At 47.9% G+C, this 23320-nt stretch overlaps 1 protein-coding gene across 1 annotated transcript in view; it reads right to left on the minus strand.

The window, feature by feature from the left end:
• The window catches only part of ERCC3 (ERCC excision repair 3, TFIIH core complex helicase subunit), a 1003216-nt gene that overhangs the window by 354745 nt on the left and 625151 nt on the right, over window positions 1–23320 (minus strand). Inside the window, exon 10 of the mRNA XM_069616794.1 lies at window positions 14194–14396. Coding sequence (XP_069472895.1) covers window positions 14194–14396 — 203 coding nt within the window. The remainder of the gene's footprint in view (window positions 1–14193; window positions 14397–23320) is intronic.

The following is a 23320-nucleotide window of genomic DNA, read 5'->3' on the forward strand; positions in this document are numbered from 1 at the left end:
ACAAATACAGCACCCTTAATGGCGGAAATACAAGAATTTACGGCTTACTCGGGGTACACGGTGAATAGAGCCAAGTCTGAAATATTCCCACTCACGTCGTCCACCTAGTGCCCCGACGTGCTGCACGGACTTAAATGGACGGATCGATACATCAGGTACCTGGGGATCCTGGTGTCTAGGGATAGGAACACACTATATCAGGACAATCATGAGGCTACACTGCAGACCATTACCACGAAGCTCCAGATGTGGGGGCGATTGCCGATCTCTCTACATGGCAGGGTGGCGGTCCTTAAAATGATAATCCTTCCCAAGCTGCTTTATCTGCTTGTTAATATTCCCACATGGCCGGGTAGAGCCTTCTTCGCCAGGCTCCGTTCCATAGTGGTGATGTTCCTATGGAATGGAAAAACTGCTAGGATTAGCTGGGAGAAGATGACTGAGTCGTATTCCACGGGCGGTATAGCAGCTCCCGACTTTGAGCTATATTACCATGTGGCTCAAGCACAATTTGCAAAACATTGGTATGATGCACGCAGGAGACATCCCATGCACTAATAGAGGAATACACCACACACCCCACAAATATACAATCAGTAATTTTTGATACACAATACAGAGACACATGTGAATACAATCCAGTTAGCTGTATGGTTAAAGCATGGGAGGCCATATACAGAAGATTGCAATTAGAAGCACCCTACAATCCAGAGGTACCTCTATGGAACTACCCAGGTATACCCCCCCACACATGACAGCTCAATACAGGAATCCTGGGACCCCAACATGGAAATGAAAATTGGTCATATGTTCATAAATGGTAAATTTGCGGCCCTGGAGGACATACTGAGAGCGTTTGGAGGTGGCCAACTCAGGACACTTCAATATTACCGCATGCAATCAGCATTTCAAAAGAAATGGCCACTGTTCCCGGATGAGCCCCAGCCACACCCATGTTTGCCGATGGTGACTGCTGTGGGAGGCCTGGGAATTTCTAAACTGTACACGGCGGTACAGGCCCACACCCCCACTATAAACCATATAAAAGAAAAATGTGAAAGGGACTTACAGGTGCCCATAGAAGACGAGAAGTGGAATAGATACTGCTCACTGACAAAGAGGGTCTCCCTGAACACTGGCTTGCGGTTAATCCAATTCAAGATTCTGAACAGATTACATTACACTCCAATTAAAATAGCGAAATTTACCCCTGGTGCGTCGGATATATGCCCCAAATGTAATATGCCACAGGCAGGAGACCATCATATGTATTGGGAATGTCGGGTGGTGAGGAGCTTCTGGAGAGAGGTTGCTGAAATGTTGGGAGAAATTACATAGATTCCCCCAGACCTGAAGCCCCAAAAATACCTATTTGGGGAGATAGGCAAATGTTCAGAGAAAACTAGAAGATTGTTTAATGTTACATGTGCAATTGCTTAAAAAAATGTATCCTATTAAAGTGGAAAAACACGAGCCCACCCAGCATGAACCAATTTCTTAGTGAACTAACATATGTAAATGAGGCAGAGGAACAGTATGTAATGACCTGTCCCGCAACCTGCAGACCCAAAGATATATGGTGCCCATTCAGAACTTACTTATGCAAATTGTCCTCTGATTATGATGAATCTATGTAATGCTATGTAAACGTCATGGTCATGAGGTCTATAATTTGGTTTGTACACGTATTGTGCAGGTGGAGGAGTGCTGTGTATCCCTGTGTTGCCACTAATAAAAGTTTTTTTTTTAAAAACACCCCTCTGATTGAATGACTTGGTGAACAACCCTCCAAGGCAGGGGCACAGAGTACGCGGGTGCTCCCGGGCCCGGGCACCAGCCAAGAGAAGTAGTTCTGGGCTGAGCCCCCTGCGGGGCTGGAGAGAAGACACAGTATTGTCCCTCTCTGTCCGGCCCGGTCTGTGTGTGGCACTGGGAATGTAAGCTCCGCTCGTGTCCAACTTGTAAGCAGGATTGGCTCAGAGGATAAAAGTCATGATCTGAGCTTTCTGCTTTCCCCTTCACCTTAAGTGGAAATATAAATAGTAAAATAAGGCTCTGAAGAAGCTTTCCGTCTGAGTATCGTGACGGCAGGTGGAGCATTTCTCCAGAAGCCTAATGGGAGAGGACAGGCAGACAAACTGTGGTTCCAGTCAAGTTGCTATAAACTGATGCGCGCCCGAACACTTTAAGGCAAGGGCGTTGCCCGCAGTTGTACAGATATTCACGCGCTTATTTTCATTTAATTAATGTTGTTTGGGAAGTGTTTCAAATAATTGCACAGCTGCTCCTGGGTCTGTGAATACATGTCTTTTTCAATCAAATTCTATTTGTAGTCGTGCAGGTGATAGAAGTGCATATTTAAGGTTTCTAACTAACAACTTTTTCACACCACCTTTGTTTCTGCGTCCAAAGGCTGTAGTTGAATAACGAGATAATTTTGTGCCATCTTACATGATGTGAAGTCTATGTGGTCTCTTCTTGCTGCAGATAGGATATTTACTTTATCTCACAGTCTCGTGACCAATCTCACTATCGACATCATCATTAAATCATTAACATCATTGCACCCCAACACATTTCACATTGTATTTCTTGTTTTGTCGACCAAACTGTAACTGCCGGCGACTATTCTATGCTCTTATATGTATATTTACCAGGTTACTCACCGTAGTGACCACCTTACTCCTAGTCCATAGTCCCCTTTCCTCCATACTTGTGGCACATCTCTCTGTCCTGTGGGTCGGGACCGGAGCACTTTGTAAAAAGCATCCAAATTCTTTACAAAAATGTGTCCCTCCTCTCTTTCCTGCGTGGGGCCCGGCACGCGGCCGTAACCCCGCCCACCTTGGCTCCGCCCCGCGCATCGCCCATCAGTCCTTTTCTATCGCCGGGTCAAAGACCCATTAGGAATAACAGAGGAACCTTATTAGAGGGGACGGCAGGCGGGCGTATAGAGGAAAGGGGACTATGGACTAGGAGTAAGGTGGTCACTACGGTGAGTAACCTGGTAATACTCCTACGTCCCGTCCCCTTTCCTCCATACTTGTGGGAGATTCCCAAGCACTCCTTACAGGAACTACAGGTGGAGGGAAATACCCCCTACTGAAACAGGTTCTTCAGCACAGCCTGACCAAACTGAGCGTCAGCTGTAGAGCCCATGTCGAGACAGTAATGCTTACAGAAAGCAGATGGGGAGGCCCAAGTAAGGGCCTAGCGATGGACTCCCAGGGAACATATTTCTGAAAAGCAACCGCGGCTGCCTTGCCCCCGCACCAGGTGTGCATGGATACCTTTAGGAGGTTTCAGCCTTTGGACGGTAAAAGACTGTGATGCCGGCGGCAATTCACCTGGAAATAGATGCCGGCTTGCCCCGAGGGTTACCGAAGGTCACAAAAAGTTGAGAACTCCTAAGCTCGGAAGTCCTGTCCAGGTAGAACTTAAGAGCTCTTCGCACATCAAGACAGTGTAGAACTCTTTCAGCCTCTGAGGCAGGGTTCGGAAAAAAGACCGGAAGGGAGATTGACTGATTCAGATGGAATTCGGTCACTACCTTCGGTAGGAAAACCGGGTTTGTCCGAAGTACTACCTTGTCCTTGTGAAAGACCAAGAAAGGATGCTCCACCGACAATGCCTGGAGCTCACTCACTCTCCTTGCTGACGTAACGGCGACCAGAAAGGACACTTTCCAAGACAAGTACTTGAGGTCTACCGTAGCCATTGGTTCAAAGGGTTTATGGCACAGCACCGTCAGGACTACATTTAGGTCCCAGGGCGGGTGCGGATTACGAACCGGAGGGTAGAGGCGAGTCAAGCCAGCAAAATGCCTCTTCACCACTGGGTTACTCAGAGAATAAGAGCATTGGTCTGTAGCAAGATAAGCGGAAACCGCTGAAAGGTAAGTTCTGCATGACAGAACGTGAACACCCGACTCTGCTAGGGAGGACACGAAGGAGAGCACCGTGTCAATCGTAGCCACCCTTGGATCCAACTGCTTTTCCAAACACCAACGACAGAACCTGAGCCGTTTACTCCTGTATTGGGATCTGGTCGAGGGTTTCCTGGCTGCCTGGATAATACGCATGTTATCCGTAGACAAGTTAAGATGCTCTAAAGACTTGAACTCAGGCACCATGCCGCCAAGCTGAGCGAATGTGGGGAGGGGTGCCACTTCTGCTGTTCCCCTTGATGAAGAAGATCTGGGGTTACTGTTAACCTGATCAGCGGAAACACCAACAGGTGTTGAAGTTCTGAGAACCAAAACCTGGCCGGCCACCACGGGGCCATGAGCAGAAGGGAACAGTTCACAGAGTTCTTCAGCTTCCAAATTGCCCGATGAACTAGAGGCAGAAGCTCTCATGTTGTGCCATGGAATCTCGAGAGCATCCCCCAGAGAGGAGGCTCTCAGCCCCCCTCGGGAGGCATACTGAGAAAGCTTCTTGTTTACCACCGTAGCGAAGAGGTCCACCTCCGGTGTGCCCCAACACGAGAAAATCCATGAGAGGACCTTCGCCTTCAACTCCCACTCGTAGCTGACCACTGTCCGCCGGCTGAGGGCATCCGCTGTGACATTCAGCTGGCCCGGGATGTGCACCGCAAGCAGCCAGACACCATGAAGCATGGCCCACTCCCATATCTGGATGGACAGATCAACCAAAGGTGCCCACACCGCAGGCAACGAAACATTGTGCAGATGGGGCATCCGGGCGTTCCGGTCATAAACTGACCGATAAGGATGCGCACAAGGCCCAGAACCCAGCCCTACACCTGAGGCCGATGGTGCAGTTGTAGTGGTAGCATTCAAAATGGCCACCGCGGTCGTGGCGGGAACGGGCGCCATTTTGTCATCACCTGAGGGGAACTGCGGCACGTGAGGAAGTGAGACAGGGGTCCCCGTCAAAGGATCAGGGGTCTTAACTTTAGCCTTAATATAAGGAACCTCGGCAGAGCCGGTTCTATGAGGCCTAGAATGTTTCTGCGACATACCAACAGCCAAATTAGCCTTCACAGGAAGGACCTTGGCGCTGGCGGTAAAAGAAGAATTTTCCTTCTTTGCCCCCTCACAGATCTGGTGTCGCCGCAAGAGCAGGAACGGTGAGAAACAACCTTCACTGATAAGGCCTTGCCAGACCCTCAGAAATGTTGGTAGCTTTAGCCTCTGTACGAGGGAACTCGGACCCAGGTCCGGTAACAGCCTTATTTGTGCAGGCCTCGAACATCTGTTCGGTAACACCAAGCCCCACCAAAGCCTCGGGGCGCACCCCGGCGTAAGAGCCAGTCGTCCAAATACGGATACCCATGGATACCCTGGAGACGAAGATAGGCCGCAATCACCAACATCATCTTTGTGAAGACACGCGGCGCCGAGCTGAGGCCAAAAGGAAGCACCCGAAACTGGAAGTGCTCCTCTCCCAAAGAGAAGCAGAGGTATCTCCTGTGTGGATTCCAAATCAGGATATGCATGTACGCATCCTGAAGATCCACAACGCTGAGCCAATCGCCCATCTGCAAAGGAGGAGCGTATCTTGGCGGGCGTGATCATTTTGAATTTCTCTTGGGGTAGGAAAAGATTGAACTGGGAAAGGTCTAGGATGGTGCACAGGCCAGCCTGGTTGGGTTTGAGCACCGTAAACAGCCGGGAGTAGAAGCCCTCCCCTCGATCCCCAAGGGGAACGGGTTCCACAGCTTTGAGTTCCAGAAGTTTCTGAACCTCGGCCTTGAGGGAGGGTGAGCCCGACAGCTGAAAAGGAGGGTTGAGGGGTGGGGTAGGGGGTAAAGGCAAACGGAAGCCCGCTCGAGCGACTGACAGGACCCCTCTGTCTTCTGTGATGGTCTGCCACGCCTTCCAATGAGATGCAATGCATCCTCCCATCGGGGTCTCGTGCGAGTGCGGAAAGCCCTCATTTGGCAGACTTATCGGTGGCGGTGCCACCTGAACCTGATGAGGAGGATAAGGAGCGGGAGAAAAACTGCATACGCTGTTGTCTACGGCAGATATTCCCTGCAGGAGTATCCACTCTGCGAGATTTGTGGTCGAGGAAGCCCCTAAAACCAGAGGAAGGTCGACTTTGCGACACCTGTGTCTGGGATTTGAAAGGAGCTTTAACCAGAACAGACAATGATTTAGCCGTCTGAGTGCTAGCCTTGGTTTTGGTGAGCTCTACATCAGTAGAATGAAAAAGCTCCTTACCATCGAATGGAAGATCCAACACCTTGTCTTGCACTTCCTTGGAAAATTTAGTGGCATGCAGCCACGCCTGCCGTCAGGTATCAACCCCAAGCATCAGGCCCCGAGCTGAGGTGTCTACGTGATGAGCTGCAGCCTCCACGAGATCCTGGGCCAAGACCCTGGCATTGGAAAGGCCTCCTTTGAAGTCTTCCAGCTTCTCGACCGGGATGTGCTCATCAAACTCCGACAGACCTTTCCACATCCACATGTTAGCTCCCGTCAATATCAATTCGGCGTTGGCCTGCCTGAGCTGCAAGGCCGAGTTGGCGAAGATTTTCCTCCCGAGGGAGTCGAGGAGCTTGTCCTCCTTTACCAGAACCTGAGTAGCCGTTGTGGAAGAGGATGCTGCAGGCCTGGACTGCAAAGTGGCCGCAGCCACCACTGTGGAGGAGGGAGTCGGACAAGACGACAGGGCCACCTCTTCCGAAGAATGCAGCCTGTACCTCGCGTCAATCTTTTTATTGACAAAAAGTCCAGAGTGTGGCTTTTCCCAGACTCTTCGGACCTCGGCCAGAACGTCCTTCTGCAGGAACAGGCCGGTACACTCCAAGGGAGACAGGGTGAACGCCCAAAAAAGCATGCCCTCCTGCGAAGCAAAAAGCACGCCCTCCTGCGAAGCGGGGGCCTCGGGCACTGGAACATCTAAGAAACTCATGTCCAGTACCCGGGCATGAAAGTCTCAGATAGAGCGGGGAAGGCCCTTGTTGTCCTGATCGCCTTGAGGGTCATCTGAGAGGTCAGGATCCTGCTGAGCCGTGTCAGGCACTGCCTTGTCCACTGGGGACAATGGAGGCAAAGGCGGGAGAGCAGGGGGAGGGGGGGCACCACGGGCAAGGGAGGCGCCGGAGGAACAGGTGGAGCCGGAGGCGCCGGTGGACAGATCTCCTTGAAAAGCCCTTTGAAATATTCCCTCATGGGGTCGGTGCGCATAAGCGCTTGAAATTTACAGAAAAAGGCATCCTCAGGAGATTGTTTCGGTACCTGAGGAGGCCTCTCATGAGGTGGACAAATCAAGGGACGTAACGGGGAAGGGTGCCACACCGGCCCCTCCACCGACGTATTCACATAAATCAAACGAGCCACCCGTGCGGGCAACGAAACATGGTGCAGAAGAGGCATCCGGGCGTTCCATCATAAACCGGCCGGTAAGGATGCGCACAAGGGACCTTAGGTTCACCCAAGAGACCGAGCCCTACACCAGAAGCCGATGGCGTAGTTGTAGGGGTAGCACCTAAAATGGCCACCGTGGTCGTGGCAGGAACAGGCGCCATTTTGTCCTCATCTGAGTTGAACTGCGGCACATGAGGAAGTGATGCAGGGGTCCCCGTCAATGGATCAGGGGTCTTAATCTTAGCCTTGACATAAGGAACCTCGCCGAGCTGGTACTATGGGGCCTGGAATGTTTTTGCGACATACCAACCGCCAACTGAGCCTTCGAAGGAAGGACCTCAGCACTGCCAGTAAAAGAATTTTGCTTCTTTGCCCCCTCAACAGATCTGGTGTCACCACAAGAGCAGGAACGGTGCGCTTCCACCGACAAAGCCTTGACCGGCCTCTCAGAACTGTTGGTAGCTTTAGCCTCTGTACGAGGGACCTCGGACCCAGGCCCGGTAACAGCCTTTTCTGCGCGGGCCTCGAACATCCGTTCGGTAACTACAAGCCCAGCCAAGGCCTCGGGGCGCACCCTGGTTTTGTTTTTGAGGGAAGCCGACAGAGAGGCTTCCGAGCGAACTCGGTACCCCACGACTCAGTAGAACTGGGTCTACAAACAGCCCCCACAGGAGGGGCCTCTGAGCGTACTCCGGTGTTCACAGGCCCCTTACGGAGACACTCAGAGAAAACTCTTGTAGAATTATTAGGCCCAACGGGCACCTCAGGGTAACCCCGGTAACAGAGCGTTCAACGCCCCTCCCGGACCGAGAGGAACCCGGGAAGGTATCCCCCGGTCGGGGTGCTCTGAAAAGTAAACAACTTACCGGGCGTTTTTTCTTCTCGTCGATGAATGCCTGAAAATGCAAAGGAGGAGTTTGTCGGAACACCTCCTCCCACCGCTTCAACCGACGTTGAAGTGCCCGGACCGAAAGGGAGTCACAGTAAAAACAGGAGTCCCAACGGTGTTCCGGACCCAAACCCTCTAAACAAAGAGGATGGGGATCCGTCCTCGCGAAGCGACGGTGACATGATGAACAATCTGGAAAGTCTAATTTGAAAGACAGACTAGTAAACAAACGCCAGCGAGAGCCAGAGAGGAAAAAGGGAAGAAAATCTTCCGAAGATGCAAGTGCGTCTGGCCCCGATTGAGAGGAGAAAAGGACTGATGGGCGATGTGCAGAGCGGATCCAAGGTGGGCGGGGTTACGGGCGCGTGCTGGGCCCCGCGCAGGAAAGGAGGAGGAGGGACACATTTTTGAAAAAAATGTGGATGCTTTTTACAAAGTGCTCCGGTCCCGTCCCACAGGACGGAGAGATGTCCCACAAGTATGGAGGAAAGGGGACGGGACGTAGGGGTATTATGCAAGTCGACTATCCTGTAACCCATTGTCGACAAGCACGGTTCTCCTATGTTCCTTATATGTATACTTTGTCATGTATACCTGTGTAACTATCACAAGCTCTAGCGCCCAGTTACCCAAGGGTTAGGTGCGCTTTATAAATATCAAAACTAAACTAAATAACCAGCGTCCGTTACCTCATTTGAACGGGTATGAGATTTTTGCAAATTGCACGTGTGCAGACTGACTTCCATGAATGCAATCTAGAGCTACATAGAAATATGTTCCTTGAACTTATACAGGGGGGTAAGACTCCGGTGTGTGTTTTCAGGATGTTTTTGACTTGTTCCAAGGTGAAAGGGGTCGTCCTATGCACAATTTGTTCCCAGAACTGGCACGACTACTTCAAATTGCAATAACTATCCCTGCATGCTCTTGTTCTTCAGAGCGTTCATTCTCTTGTCTTCGGTGCATCAAAACGTATCGAAGAGCTACAATGGGACAAGCTCGATTAAATGCTGTTGCTTTGTTCCTTGGACACAAAGATGAAGCTGCACATCTGGATGTTGATGCCATTGCAGATTTATGTATCCAACAAACATTTGTTTGTAAAAATACATTTTGCATGGGGAAGGTGCTGAAACCAAAATAGATCACTTGTTTTCCTGGCTGGCCAATCCACAGCAGCACTATTGTGAGTTTGATTTGCTGATGTTTACTGGGCTATGGCACCACACACGTTGCTTGATAGTTTATATATTTTCTAAGTAAATACAAGAGTAGGATGCTGGGTATCTACTCCCTAATGTTAGCAATAAGAAGTGAACTGTATTGTTTGACTATACTATTTTTAATGCTCATACATTATCTTTACAAGTTAATAAATATTCATAAATACTAAGCAAAAGTGACACCATTTTTAATGTGGTTCTATTAGAGTATAAAAGTCACTATAATGCAAGTGGTTTACTGAAAATGTAGGGAAGATACTGATAGAATCTAATGTTTATCAAAAACACAACAAATGGGTAAAAAGCATAATATATAATCACACAGAAGGTGGACCCAAAACAATGTTGCTGTCCAATAGTAAGTCTGCCCAGTTCTATGGAATAGTAGTTTCTCTTGCACCAGAGTGCAGTGACCCAACTTCCAGAGGGTCCTCCAGGTACAGCAATATGGTCTAGTGGAAAACCTGCCGTAGCTTCAGGTGGGCATTTAGACCACCTTTGGGGTGATGGTCATGCTGTGGTATGCAGGGTATGATGTAGATCATGACAAAGCACCGTTATCCTTTTTAATCAGGACATTACTTTACTTCTGGTTTTCCCTTAAATTGGGAACTTATTTGGTATTGGTGGTGGTGGCTCCACCTTGCAGCTGCACATTCTGTTTAGCAAGCATGTCGTTCTGGCATCCTAGTCGTGGTGATGTGCTTTTTGAGGGCTACTTCAACCTGGGTGATTATAGAGAGGTGGAGTAGGGGAAGTGATGGCTTACTGGAAGTAACTGGAAGGCTTGCATCTCCTTCTTACTTGACATTAGCATATGCAGTACATTCTAGACAATGTGTCCACTGTTCTGTGACACCTCCCTTGCACAAAGTTGGCGACTATGTGCAAATGCGGTCATAACTGCTGGTGATGTCACTTCTCTGTATTTGGGCACCCCCTGGGAAATTCATAAGTCTACTCCCCTACTCCAAGGTGATATAACCATGAATTTGTTATTTAGGGAAACCTGAGTGAAGAACATGGGTACTCTTGAGGGTTGGATACATAATAGCTTGAACTTGTTTTCTATCCCTCCTGCACTGTTGTGTTTAGCAACGCCCCCTTTGTGTTCTAGATTCCTCCCAACAGCTCCCATTGGCAATTTTTCAGTCCCAGTGATTTGCAAGAATGAAACTAGGCTAAAGTCTGGTTTTCCTTGCTTCAAAAAAGGGAAATGCTTTAATATCAACATAAATGTGTATTCTAACTCATTTATAATCTGTTTATTTTAGAAATTAATGTCTTTGTTTTGTGTCTTGCGTATTCCAGAGCAGCCTATAACCGGGCTTGTACAAACTTCTATCATTCTCTTGTTCATCCCTAAACAAATGCAGATCAATAGACCATTTAAAAAAAGGCTAAGTGGATCCTCCCACCCGCCTAAAACCAAAGCATCAAGTGACGAAACCTGCTTTTCAAACACAGCAAATCTCCACATGTCACATAATCTCTCTGTAGCGGGAATATTCATGATTGAGTCAAAAACGCAACCACATGATAAACGAATGTGAGGAACAATTTATTATAACTTTACCATCTGCGTGCTGACCTAAGGACATATGGTCACTATTTCGACTATACCTATGTAATATGCTCCCTGAGGATGAAAGTAATGCACTGTCACATTCCTAAAAAGGTTGTGGACAGTATGACATGCGCAAATAGATGTGTGCACTTTTTTTTTATTACTGTAATGTATCGACTGCTTGTGGCTCAGTGTTGATGTAACTCTCTTTCAAAAAATAAAGGTTTAAAAAAAAAAAAAAATGCAACCACAGAAGAATCAGTTCATATATAACCAGGTAAGGACAGAGGAGCCTCAGTCCTCACTGCCAAGCCGACTTCTTTATGGAATATATCATTATTTTTATATTTAACAAAGAGTGTGCCAATATGCAACTTTGGCAGATTCCATGAACAAAGCTCCATATGATTCTTTTTAAACCAAGCCTTTGAAGAGCCTTGTTGTTAAGGTAACCATACTGCATTCCATCAGTTAACGGTTGGAGAGGGCATGCACTTCACAGGGATGTTGTTTAAGGCTTTCTTTCCAGTATGGCACCAAATAATCGGAATATAGCAAAACTCAACTACACTGTCAGGTTAAGTGCCGGGTTCATAATTAATTAAAAGTTCAGTGATAAATAAAAATTCCAACTTATTTAAAAATTAAAGGTATGCTAAATGTTCAAGGCGAGTTATCCTCACATTAGGCTTGCTTTTGGATTCCCCACCTGGGATAGGCCCTTGCAGTCTATCCAAACATTCACACTTGGCTGGTGATGCTCTAGGACTCCACTTATCACAACCCTTGCCTATAGGGTTCCCTGAGCCCTTACCTCTTGTTTCAATCTCATGCTTCAGTATTTCCTGCACCCTTCTTCTCTGTTGGAACATTGTGTTTCAGGGTTTCTCTTCCTCCTCTTCTCTTGTCGTCTTGGGTCTCTTACTGTGTCCCATTACAGTCACTTAGGCCTGCCATGGTCAGGTTTCTGTATTGTTCCAGGCTCTTTGGAGACCCCAAGGGATACCCAGGGAAACAGAGCTTGAATAGGCTGTGGCAACTCTCAGTCCCCGGGAAGTGGGCCAGGAGGGGATAATAGGAAGAGAGGTGGCCCACTGCACTCACTTATCATATAGTTGTACTATCCACAACCATAGACCCAACGCTCTGCTCCTTTCACCCTACTTGCTTTCCTCCCAATTCCTATTTTTTTCTCTTACTTCTTCCATCTTCTTCAATAACACCTGATCAACACACTGTCGTCTTAATGTTGGGCACATATCTCATTTCAAATGAGCTTCTCCAATCATATCAACTTATACACTACACTTGCAACCTCCTGCTAATCACCTTATTCCACCTCCTGATGGTCATTTCCATGCACCTCCTAATAACCATCTCCTGACGGCCAACCCTCTCAACCTTCTGATGTTCACCAATGTCTACCTGCTGATAATCACCTCCCATTGTTCAACTCATTCCATCAACTGATAATCAATACCTTTCCCAGCTTGACTTCTCCCTTATCCTCCTGAATCCCTTCAATCTCTTTTGCCACCACTTTAAGCCCAGATGCCTCCGTTTTTAATTTGGCTTGATTCACTCTCCTGGGTCACTCTCTCAACCTTTGCCCATTGGTTCCACCCAGTCCTTCTCTAGCCTGTGGTGTTTGGGTTATGCTTGAGCTCAAACTCGGTCTTGCTCTTGCTCCGTGCACCTCTACTGGGGGTGCATAAGCTCCAGCCTTAGCTCCTGCTCTTTGCACCATCTGTCTCCAAATGAACTGCTAACTCTTACACCCTCTCCCTGTCAAAGACCTTCTATTATGGGGCCTTAGTCCCACCATCCAGCCTCTTGCTTGCCTATGGGAACACTGTTGTGCAGGGTTGGTATGGGGAACTTGGAAGTTGTATTTCTTTTTTGTGGATGGGTATGTGGGATTGGCTGGGGCCCAGCTTCAAGAGCTGTATCTGCCATCTTGAAGTTCCTCTCTTTCCGGTAAGTATGGGAATGCTGAGGCTCCTTGTGTGGAGCATTCCTTCGTCGTCTCTGCGCCAGATTACTAGTGGTGAGCAGGGCTGAAGCCTGTGAAAGTGAGAAAGGCTAAGTGACCATCCATAATGGATCCATGCCCTCCGATGCTGGTTTGCCACTTAAAGTGGCAGAGTACTTCCTAGAGTCCATGTGGGCTTCCAAGACCTCACACATTAGGGATGTCAAGGAGGCAGTTGCGGCCAGCTAGCGATTTCCACTTGGTTCCCTTAAAGGAACAGTGTGCATACATGTCTTGGCTCCCTGCAGGGATGAACAGTGTGTGCTGGAGACCAGAGAAAACATTATCTGGTTCCCTCCACTGCGTTTCTTGAGGAGACAGTATGGTTAGGTGGTGCCGTGTGGCGAAACCGTTCCTCAGGATGTGAACTAAGTGAGTGACCAGGGGATCCTCCCTATATCATCCACAAGCCCATCCTCCAGTAGAGTGAGTAGACGCCCTGCCACATTGGTCGCCCAACTAGATGTCATGTGTCACAGAGTGGCAAAGTTAGTTGGGAGCCAGGCAAATGGGCAGGGGAGGTGGAATCAGTAACACTCGGCAGAGAGAACATTATCAAAGATAACCGTTTTTTGTATTTGCTTTGAAAACCCCTGAAACATTTAGCAGTCTCACTACAGCATAGAGACCCAAACCCTGCATCCAGTGATGCTCGCAGCTTGTTTGTTGGTACATAGGTCTTCATTTAGATACACAGCGAGCCAACAAGACAGAAGAAGATTCAACCATCACCTTAGAAAGTACCATAAGAAAAGATGCACTATGGAAACAAACAAAAGTGGCATTGTAGCTGATGAATACATCTACTTTCATGCCTGCCCCCTTGTTGTTTTAAGCTTCTGCTCGATTCTCAACAAAAGATTAGCGGTTTCAGAAAGCTGTCCGGTTTACTCTCTCCCCCCCACCAGTGGTGCATTCATTCACACAACTCTAAGAACATTCGATTATGGGGCTGCAAAAAAATGCAGCCTTTCTTTCTTTCCATCATTACGACACTAGCCTGGCTCCTGTGCCAAACACATTCATACTAGGGAAGCTGGGCAGACAAAGCGCTCCTTGCTATTCAGTGCTGCTGGCTCGTTCAGCCCAATGACATACTACTTCAACTATACATACATGCCTCAATTACTATTCAGTCACACTTACTTGTTGAGCTTGATGGCGTACTCCTTCAGCGCATAGACATTGTCAGCAAAAACAATGATCTTGTCATTCCGCCGCTCGTGGAACTTGATCAGAAATTGGCACGCCCTGAACTTGTTTGGGTTCATGGTATACAGCAATATCCGCTTTTTCGTTTTAATCGCCACATATTCCCGGTAAAACTCAGGAGACATTGGACACCAGACCTGGAAAGAGAACAGCCCAAACTGTGACCCAAGTCAAAGCACATGGAACGCAACACTATAGGAGAGTGCCAGGCAGCAGCATCATCATCATCATCACCACCACCACCACCACCACCACCACCACCACCACAGAATTTTGGCCAAAGAACTGCTCAGAATTAAACAAAACACTGCACAGGGCGCCAATAAGCAATTTAGACAGCAGCTGTGCACGCAAGGTTTGACGGACGTAGAAAGGTATTTCCGAAATATAAGGGGTATCCAGCAGCAAGCAGATCAGTCACCTGCTATCAATAATAGACAAAGACTCCAGTGCAGGAAGACTCAGTAACCATATTGCATAAATGAAGGATGCAGGTTCATTAAGAAGCCTTCCAGATAAGTCAAGTACAGATCCTCTAACACAGACCATCGGTTCCAGGTAAGACAGCACATCCACTCCTCAGCAGCTCCAAGTCTGTCATGCAGGGGGAACACAGCCACCCATGTCCCACACACAGTATTCCACATGACCTCACACACACATACACCAATGCATCAGCTTCACCCAGTCATTTTCACACAACACAAGAGGGGAAAATGGGACTTATCTTCCTCCTTTACACCATGAACAAGTCCCATGAAGGAGGTGTCATGACAATTTCAACAGGAGGAACATGCAGAATTGAACATTCACCCAATCACTTACATCCAGGAGAACACTCGCCTAATCAAATATGAGCACTCGCATTACGTTTTTACACCAAACAAGGGAAACAGAGGAATGGTGGGCAGGAGAAATGTGATGCTCAAAGTGAGCTCCACTGACCACGAAAAGGGCACAGGGAATAAACTCTTCTCATACCACCTTAGTGTCACTGAAAAGAGGCCCCATGACAGCAAGTTGACTGTGACGAACACCAGAACACATTTCAAGACCTGTGTGATGAACGAGGTATTGTACAAAATTACCGACTCCCAAAAGTTCGACTCCCCAAAAGTTCAAACCCCAATTTTCTGCATATATATATGTGGGGGGTAAAGTGAAAAAAATGTATAGGAGTAAGGTGTGGGGGGCTGTTTGGGGGTCTCCCACCACATATATATTTGCAGAAAATAAAACAGACTTTGGGAGTACGTAAAATCACATAGATCCGATGAACGATGGTGCAAAAAAATCCAGACAAAAACAATCCCAACACAAGTACCTACTAGTGTGCAACATAAGCATCGTTTTAAGTGGCTTTGCTCTCCTTTTGTATGTTAGAGAAGCACTACAGGAAGCACAAACAAGTGAAAAACAAGAAAAAGCCCGCCAGCCAGCAATGTGAAGTGCTTCACCGTCCCCATCCATACCATACCTTTCAATGTTATCCCAATTAAACAGTTACTCCTCAATATGGTTTTAGTTTTGGCTATTAGGTGGTGCTCAAAGTGCAGCCTATAAGCCACAATTATGGTCATGGGAAGTGAAGGTAGGCGAGAGATGACATAAGGAGGGACAATCAGCCTGTGGGTGTTTTACACACCCATTGACAGCCCCTGAACATGCTGATCCCTATGAGCATTTCCACCCACTACCTGCCCCTCCCCGGCCAAAGCACATCCCACTTGGATATCTTTAGCTGGATCTCATCAAGCAGTAACATCCGACTTTGTTCTGTGAAGGGCCTTAAAACAAGTGTTGTTTCAAAGCGGCATTCTGAGAGTTAATGGCTTAAATGCAGCGCGTAATGGCTACTGATGTAATAAAAATGTTTTAACCAGGTGTCCCTTCTGCCACTTGATTTAGAAACAGTATGAGTCTTTGCAGCTGAAGTCTTCTTCGAAACAAGAATCTGAAGTCCTGTGTATGCATGCACACATATAAGCATACATAAAATATAAAGGCAGATAAACTTAATCAGAACAGGTTTATTTGCAGTTGCTATTACTTTTGAGAAAGAAAAGTAAAAAACGCAACTTCTTAAGCCTGGTGGGTCTATTGTAAACCTGCTGGAAGCGCAGGCCAGGCAGCAAATATAGCCTCATACAATCTGCATTCTACAAAAGGAAAAATTACTTACTGGTAACATTCTTTCTATAGATTCTTGTCCTGTAGATTCCGCAATGTAAGGGTGCAGAAGCAGAGACTGACACAGGAAGTCATGTTTGTTGGCATAAACATTTTTTTAATCAAAATTAAGTGAAACATCTCCCTCTCCCTAAAACTAAGACGTCCCCCCCCCCCCAAGCAAAACTAAGGAAACTGTCAGAATATCCAAGAAATAAAACGTCCTTCGTTCTATGTCAAATCCTATTTCCAACCGTTACTCTTGTCACTAAACTAATATTCCAATGTTCTTGGTCCAGGAGAATGGCTTTGCTGTCCTTGATGACAATGCACGGTTCTGAGGGATTCTTTACTGATGTTTTGGTTCCCTTCCCCAGGGTACAAGTCTTTTCATCAAAAGGTGCAAATCAAAGTTCTCAAATGGTGCAAATCAAAGTTCCACAGTGAAACGCACAAAGTTACAAACAAGTGAAAAACAAACTTAGAACTCCTGTCGTTCACCACAGTTCAAGAGAATGCCTCCCTTCTCTCGACGTTAGAAAGGACTCCAGGCGCCAAGGGGAATGACTCCCTCCCCAGGCATCTTAAGGATGATTCTCCTCTCTTGGTCTTTCACAAGGTTTCCAAAGCAACACCAAGGGGTATGCTTCTCTTTCCTGGTCTTCTCAGGTTTCACACTATTAAGAGGAGCTCTCCTCTCTTGGTTTCCCTCCCAGTGTTATGGTAAAATCCTGGTTCACTCTCCTGCCAAGTCTTGCTCTTCATAACAAAACTTCAAGTAAAACAGGTATGGGTCCCAGACCCTGCTTTCCCCCTCTGAGAATCTGGCAGCCATGGTGCACCAACCTCCCAGGAACCGCCACGAGGTAGATGCCTTTGGATACAACTCAGTTTCTCATGTGGGTCAGAGACACTTATTTCCCTTCTCTGGGAATCTAGTAGGTACTGCCACGAAGAACTCTCTTGATGCACCTCAGTTTCACAGGTGGATCCCAGACTCTTATTTTCCCTTCTTTGGGAATGTGGCAGACATGGTGCACTAACCTCCCGGGTACTGCCACTCAATTACACACATGGGGCCCAGACCCTTGCTTTCTTATCTCTCTGCCTCTCGGGGGGGCCCCCAACAGCCTGTCCGGTCATCCAACCCTCCTCTGGGTGCTCACTGTCTCTCACAGCTGTGCTTGGGTCTCTTCTTCCGTTCTCGTCATCTCTCACAGGCTACAGGGTCTGCGGTGGGTCTGCAGCGGTTCCCCATCTTTCTGGTAGGCAAACTGGTCTGCAACCCGTTCACATACAGCACAGCTTCCCTATTCCGGGTTCCTTTTGGGAGGGTTTGACCTTGGTTCCACCAGTAAGGAACTCTCCAGCTTCTTTCAGCTCTCTGTACTTCGCCAGCTCGCAAAGGTTCCCGCTCTCTCTGGTAGACAAACCGGTCCACAGCCGCTTCTCTTCAGAACACAGTTTTCCTGCTCCTTCCTCCACCAGAGAGGGGTTGACAATACTTCCCGGTTTCCCTCTTTTATTTCTAATCTACTTTGGCAAACAGGAAGTTGGCAACCACTAGACTGTTCAATTTGGTTCATAGAGGGAATCTTTATGCCTATGCACTTTCTCCTCGTCTCAGTATTGCTCTTGGGGACTCCTAGTGAGTCAGTTGGACTCTTCCTCAGCCCAGTACTTTTAAACGGGACCGAGTTCTCAACCCGACCATGATACATATGGGAGTATATAAAAAGGTGAAGTGGACAGGGGAGGAGCGTGTGTGAGATAGTGATGTGTTATCAGAATACTGCATTGCCCTAGGATAGTCATCGTTCTCATCCAAAGGGGCTCCCCCTAGTGAAAAGGCATCCACGGATTCATCACAACATCTTGATCGATATCCTCATCCAGCATTAGCTGCTAGGAAGATTTCGACAAGGGGCATAGCGCAGCTCAGCGGGGTCCCTTGACGTCTGCATGCCTTGACCATGTCACTCCTTGACTCGGGACATGACATCTGCGGTACATGTCTCTACGCCCCCACATCTCAGATCCCCACTGTTTTCCTCTGTGCTCAGCAGCTGCGGGGAGGAATCCATAAAGGATTTCAAACAATGAAAAGGCTCAAAAGTATTTTTTGTGATGAACAGGTACTACTGACAGACCAATGGCTGGCAGTATCACAATGGATGCAACAACTTTTATAGAGGGCGAGTTGGGAGGGCAATAAGGAATCTGCAGGAGAAGAATCGATAGAAAGAACATTAGCAGCAAATTTCTCTTTCAATGGATTGCCTTCTCCCGCATATTCCTCATCTTGATAGACAGCGCTGAATCTGGACTATTTGCCAATTCAACACAGAGGGAAGCCACCGCCTTGAGGCTAGGGAAGTGAGCCTGCTCAGAAAGACCTTCCCTAGAGGTCTGGGCAAGTGGGACCTCACTGGGAGTGACTCCCCACTATCAGGGTCAACGACTGCCATTCCTGTAAGGAATTCCCTATCCAGAACACATTATCCACCTACATGGGAAACGGAATGACTGTTCCTTCTAATTTGGATTCTGCTGGTAGTGATATTTCTTCAATCACTTTGGCTTCAGGTAATGCTGGATCCCGCCTGAACTCCACAAAGAAGAACGACGCACCCAATAAAACCATGGGGGACTTGGAGGCCAACATCAGTGAGCCCTCTGAGAGCCCGTGGTCTTCCACCTTCGTTTTGGTGGCATAACCGGACAAGACTGGACATTCTAGATAGATTTCCGAAATCTGAACTTCATTTCTACATTACTCCAAGCTACGAATCAATGAGCTAATTCAGAAACTAAAGTCATCTAAATATATATACACTCTTGATGTAAGCAAAGGCTACTGACATGTACCCCTAAACCCCAACAAGTTCGCCTTTTCCACCCTTAAAGGGATTTTTCAATTTAAAGTACTTCCCTTTGGGTTGCCCAGTGCTCCTGCTCCATTCCAGAGGTTAATGGATAGGATTTTAAGACCATACTCTAGCTTTTCCCAAGCTTACTTGGACGACATCATACACAGTAAAACCTGACCCAAACACATGCACTATGTGATCGCAAGAGCCCTCAGGAGAGCAGGTTTAACAGTGAAACAGAAGAAATGCCATCTGGCCGAGGCAGCTGAAAGTATCTGGGATTCTTCATGGGGAATGGATTGATTAAACCTCAGGCTGAAAAAGTCAAAGCGGTACAACAAATACCTGTACGTGAAACCAAGTGAGACCTTCCAGCTTTTTTAGGATTGACAGGCTATTATCAGCGTTTAATACCCAATTATCCCACCTTGGGCAACGATCTAACAGACAAGTTAGAGAACTCTCATCCACAAATGTTTGTTTGGGGAAATGCAGATCAACAAAGCTTTGAAGGTTTAAACCAAATACTATGTGAGAACCTGTCTTGAAAATGCCTGACTTCAATTGTAAGCTCATCCTTCAGACCGATGCCTCCAAGGTCGGGTTGGAAGCTCTATTGTCACAAGAGCAAACGGCATGGAACACCCAGTCATGTATACATGTTGGAAGCGATTCAATAGAGAGCAATAACATGCAACTGTTGAGCTGGAAGCCCTAGTCATCAAATGGGCAATCTTGAAACTACATTACTATCAAACAGGAATAAGATTCTGGCTTGTGACAGACCACTCTACTCCCCACCTGGATGAGTCTAAGAAAGATCCCAATGCCCAAGTCATGAGATGGTTTTTAGATAGTCAACCTTTTTGTTTCTTGGTGGAATATTGTTTCCTGCTTCCCAATCAAGGGGGAGCCTCTCGTTTAACGGGAAGCGTATGTGATGAACCTGGGCTATTTCGTCCCTTCTCTGCAGAGGGCAGCCACCCCCTTTGAGGCTAGGGAGGTGAGTCTGCTCAGCAAGACTCTCCCTAAGAGTCTGGGCAAGTGGTACCTCAGTGCGAGTGACTTCCGTCTGGGACATGGCCTCCCATTCCGTTATCCGTCTACATGGGAATCAGAATGACTGTTTATACTTCTAATTTAGAATATCGTGGTAGTTTAATTTCTTCAATCTCTTTGGCTTCAGGTAATGCTGGATCCCACCTGAACTTCAGAGTCTAAGAGGAACGAGACACTGCTTTTGTTTGTGATGATGTACATAAAACCACGAGGAAGTTGGAATAGAGAAAAAAGAATTCTATGCAGAGGTGAGCCTCAGCCAGGAGGACATCCTGAAGGGGCAGATTGTTACGCTCACCTGACTCCCACGGAGGCGCTGGCCTGGTTCGCGCTGCTGTGACCTCTTCTAAGGTGATGCGCAGGGTTCGGAAGACGGACTGGACCGGGCCCCCAAATCTGGCTTGTCTGGCTCGCAGAAGTATCCTTCTGTAGGCGAAAATAGGGGATTAACTGTCTGCGGGGTAATGCAATCGGCCTCCCACTTTCCCCTCTCACCCTCCTCGAAACACTTCTGTGATTCCTTGTAGCGTCTCACCTTAGGGTCTGGAAGGACGAGCTCTCCATCCTGCTTCTGATGCAGGGGCGCGTTGGTATCCAGTTACTTCACTGGATTTTCGGATTGGGGAGAACCAAACTTGCTTGGCTTCCAGGTACGTTTTTTGATAAGAGGTTCCCCTTGTGTCCATGCATTAATGTACTAATGCTAGTGTCTTTTTCCCCATAGGGGCCGGGGTACGGAATGCCGGGGAACAGGCACCGACCCGAGATGAGAGGTGAAATCCTTGTAGAAATCAGGTAAGTCTTTAATGAGCGTTTTTTGGTAATGTCTTTTCATTCGCTCATTAACGCAGATGTCTCTTTTTCCCCTTAGGGGCCGGGGTCCGGAAATGCCAGGATGCGGCGCGGACCCGAAATGAACAGGGAATGAATCAACAGGTAAGTCTTAACATGGAGATTTAGCTTTCCTTATTCCCTTCTCTCCCTCACCTTTTGTTCTGGTCTTTTTCTCCCTAGGCGCTGGGGCGTGACTGCGAATCCGGATGATCGCTGCTGAACATGGAGGCGCCCTGTAAAGGTGAGTGGAATGCGGCGCTGCAGCGATCGACGCGATGAGCTTTCAAATAAATGTTTTCCTTTTCAGGATTGTCGGCGAGATGTCTACGGGATGCGGATTTAGCAGGTAAGGACTTTTCCTTCTTCTGTTCTCTTCTTCACTTCCTTTGCAGGTGATCCAGGATGCTGGCAGGCGTGGCAGAAGTCAGGATGCAGGAGCAAACACGGTGAGCGTCCAGCTGCTAGATGCAGAACAACGCGAAGCACGTGTGGCTGTTCGGGTGGGGTTTAAATAGCCTTGGAAGAAGTTCCAGGTATGTATCCTTCCCCGACCACGCCCGGATGGTAAATTAGTCCCACAGGTAAAGTAGTTCCTTTCAGGCCTCAAGGAGGCCGGGATCCTGCAGCATGGTCTGCATCAGGTAAGTGCACTCAAGCACTCCCATAATGAGCCTGGCGCCTATGGCGCCAGGACTGATGTCTTTTATGAGCTTGGTGCCATAGGCGCCAGGACACTGTCCAAAGGGCCCCTATATGGGGTTGCTGGGTCCTTCCTTGGGGACTGGATGTCCACTTTCGGGGACGCAGGGCTTGAACCGGCTCCCCGGGAGCGGGCATCATTGCAGATCCATGCTAGACCATGGAGCCGGCTGTTGCATGGAGAGAACGCTGAATGCTACCAAGACGCCAGAAGGCTGGCGTCCGGACTGGCAAAGAAGCGAAGGTCAAAATAGAGACACAGACGGTAATGCAAATAAAGGTAGCTCCTTACCGCTTTCTCAGAACACTTGGCAATCCAGAGGACTATCCAGTGGGGAATTGCCAGTCCTTTTCTAGACTGCAAAAAGGCAACAAACAACTGGTCATAGTATCTGAAATCAGCCACCTAGCCACATAAAAGCTCAGTGCCCCCTTCGGGTGGAGCCTATGTAGCCTCTCCTCTTCTTTAGAAGTATTAGGCAGTGCATAAAACACTGGCAACTCTATGCCCTATGATGTGTGGAATTCCAATGGAATTTTTAGGTAAGGCTTTTGTACAGACTTTCAGTGAGACTTTTCTCTAAAGAACGGTGGCTTTGTTACGCTCACCTGGTATCCACAGGGACGCCACCCAGCCGGGTTACTCACTGGCATGCTTCTCAGCTTTGCCCTGATGTGGTCTGCGGGGAAGGTTCTGCCTGAAAATACAAGAGGACTGTGTTTAAGACTGACCGACTGGGGTAAGTATCCTCCCTCCACCCCCGTATGATTTCAGTCTCTCTGGCGCCCTCTCCTCACCTTGTGGTAGAATTAGGTGTGCTCTGTCCTGCCTTCTTTGCTGGGGTGTGTTGTCTTTCATGGGCGAGTGCGGTCCAGTTACTTCACGGACGCCGGCCCGTTTGATATTGTTCAGGAAGGTCTTATTGCTGTTCTTTAGTTTTGTTGCTATCCTGCATGCCTTTCTTTGTTTAAAATGTCTCTTTTTTCTCCCTTAGGTATGCAGAGCTTCGGCACAGCGAACTGGCTTGGTTGAGCCCCGCTGGTAAATGGTGGCGCATTAAGAGCGCTATGATGCGGTAAGTAAGCGATATGGGCAGGGCTGCAAAGTCTTGCCTTTGCTAACCTGTGTTTTCCTTCCTTGTAGGTTGCAGTGTTCTTCAGCGCGAGTGGAATGTCCGGAGTGGTGCCAGCCGAGAGGGGACCAGCCAGGTAAGCCTTTTGAGCAGTTCGTAATTTGTAAATGTCTCTACTGCTTTCTTTAATGTTGCCTCTATCTTCCTCTTTCAGGTCGTTCTGTCCGGGAGGCGTGCAGATTCGAGGAAGCTGTTCTCAGTAGCTATAAGTGTTTAAAGATGAAGACTGCAGGTAAGATGCTGCTGCTAATGATGTTCCTTTTGTCTCATTGCAGGTTCTCCTTCTCCAAGGTTCGA

The sequence above is a fragment of the Ambystoma mexicanum genome, chromosome 9, assembly GCF_040938575.1.
Source record: "Ambystoma mexicanum isolate Mex_15411 chromosome 9, UKY_AmexF1_1, whole genome shotgun sequence".
In the NCBI taxonomy this organism is placed as follows: Eukaryota; Metazoa; Chordata; class Amphibia; order Caudata; family Ambystomatidae; genus Ambystoma; species Ambystoma mexicanum.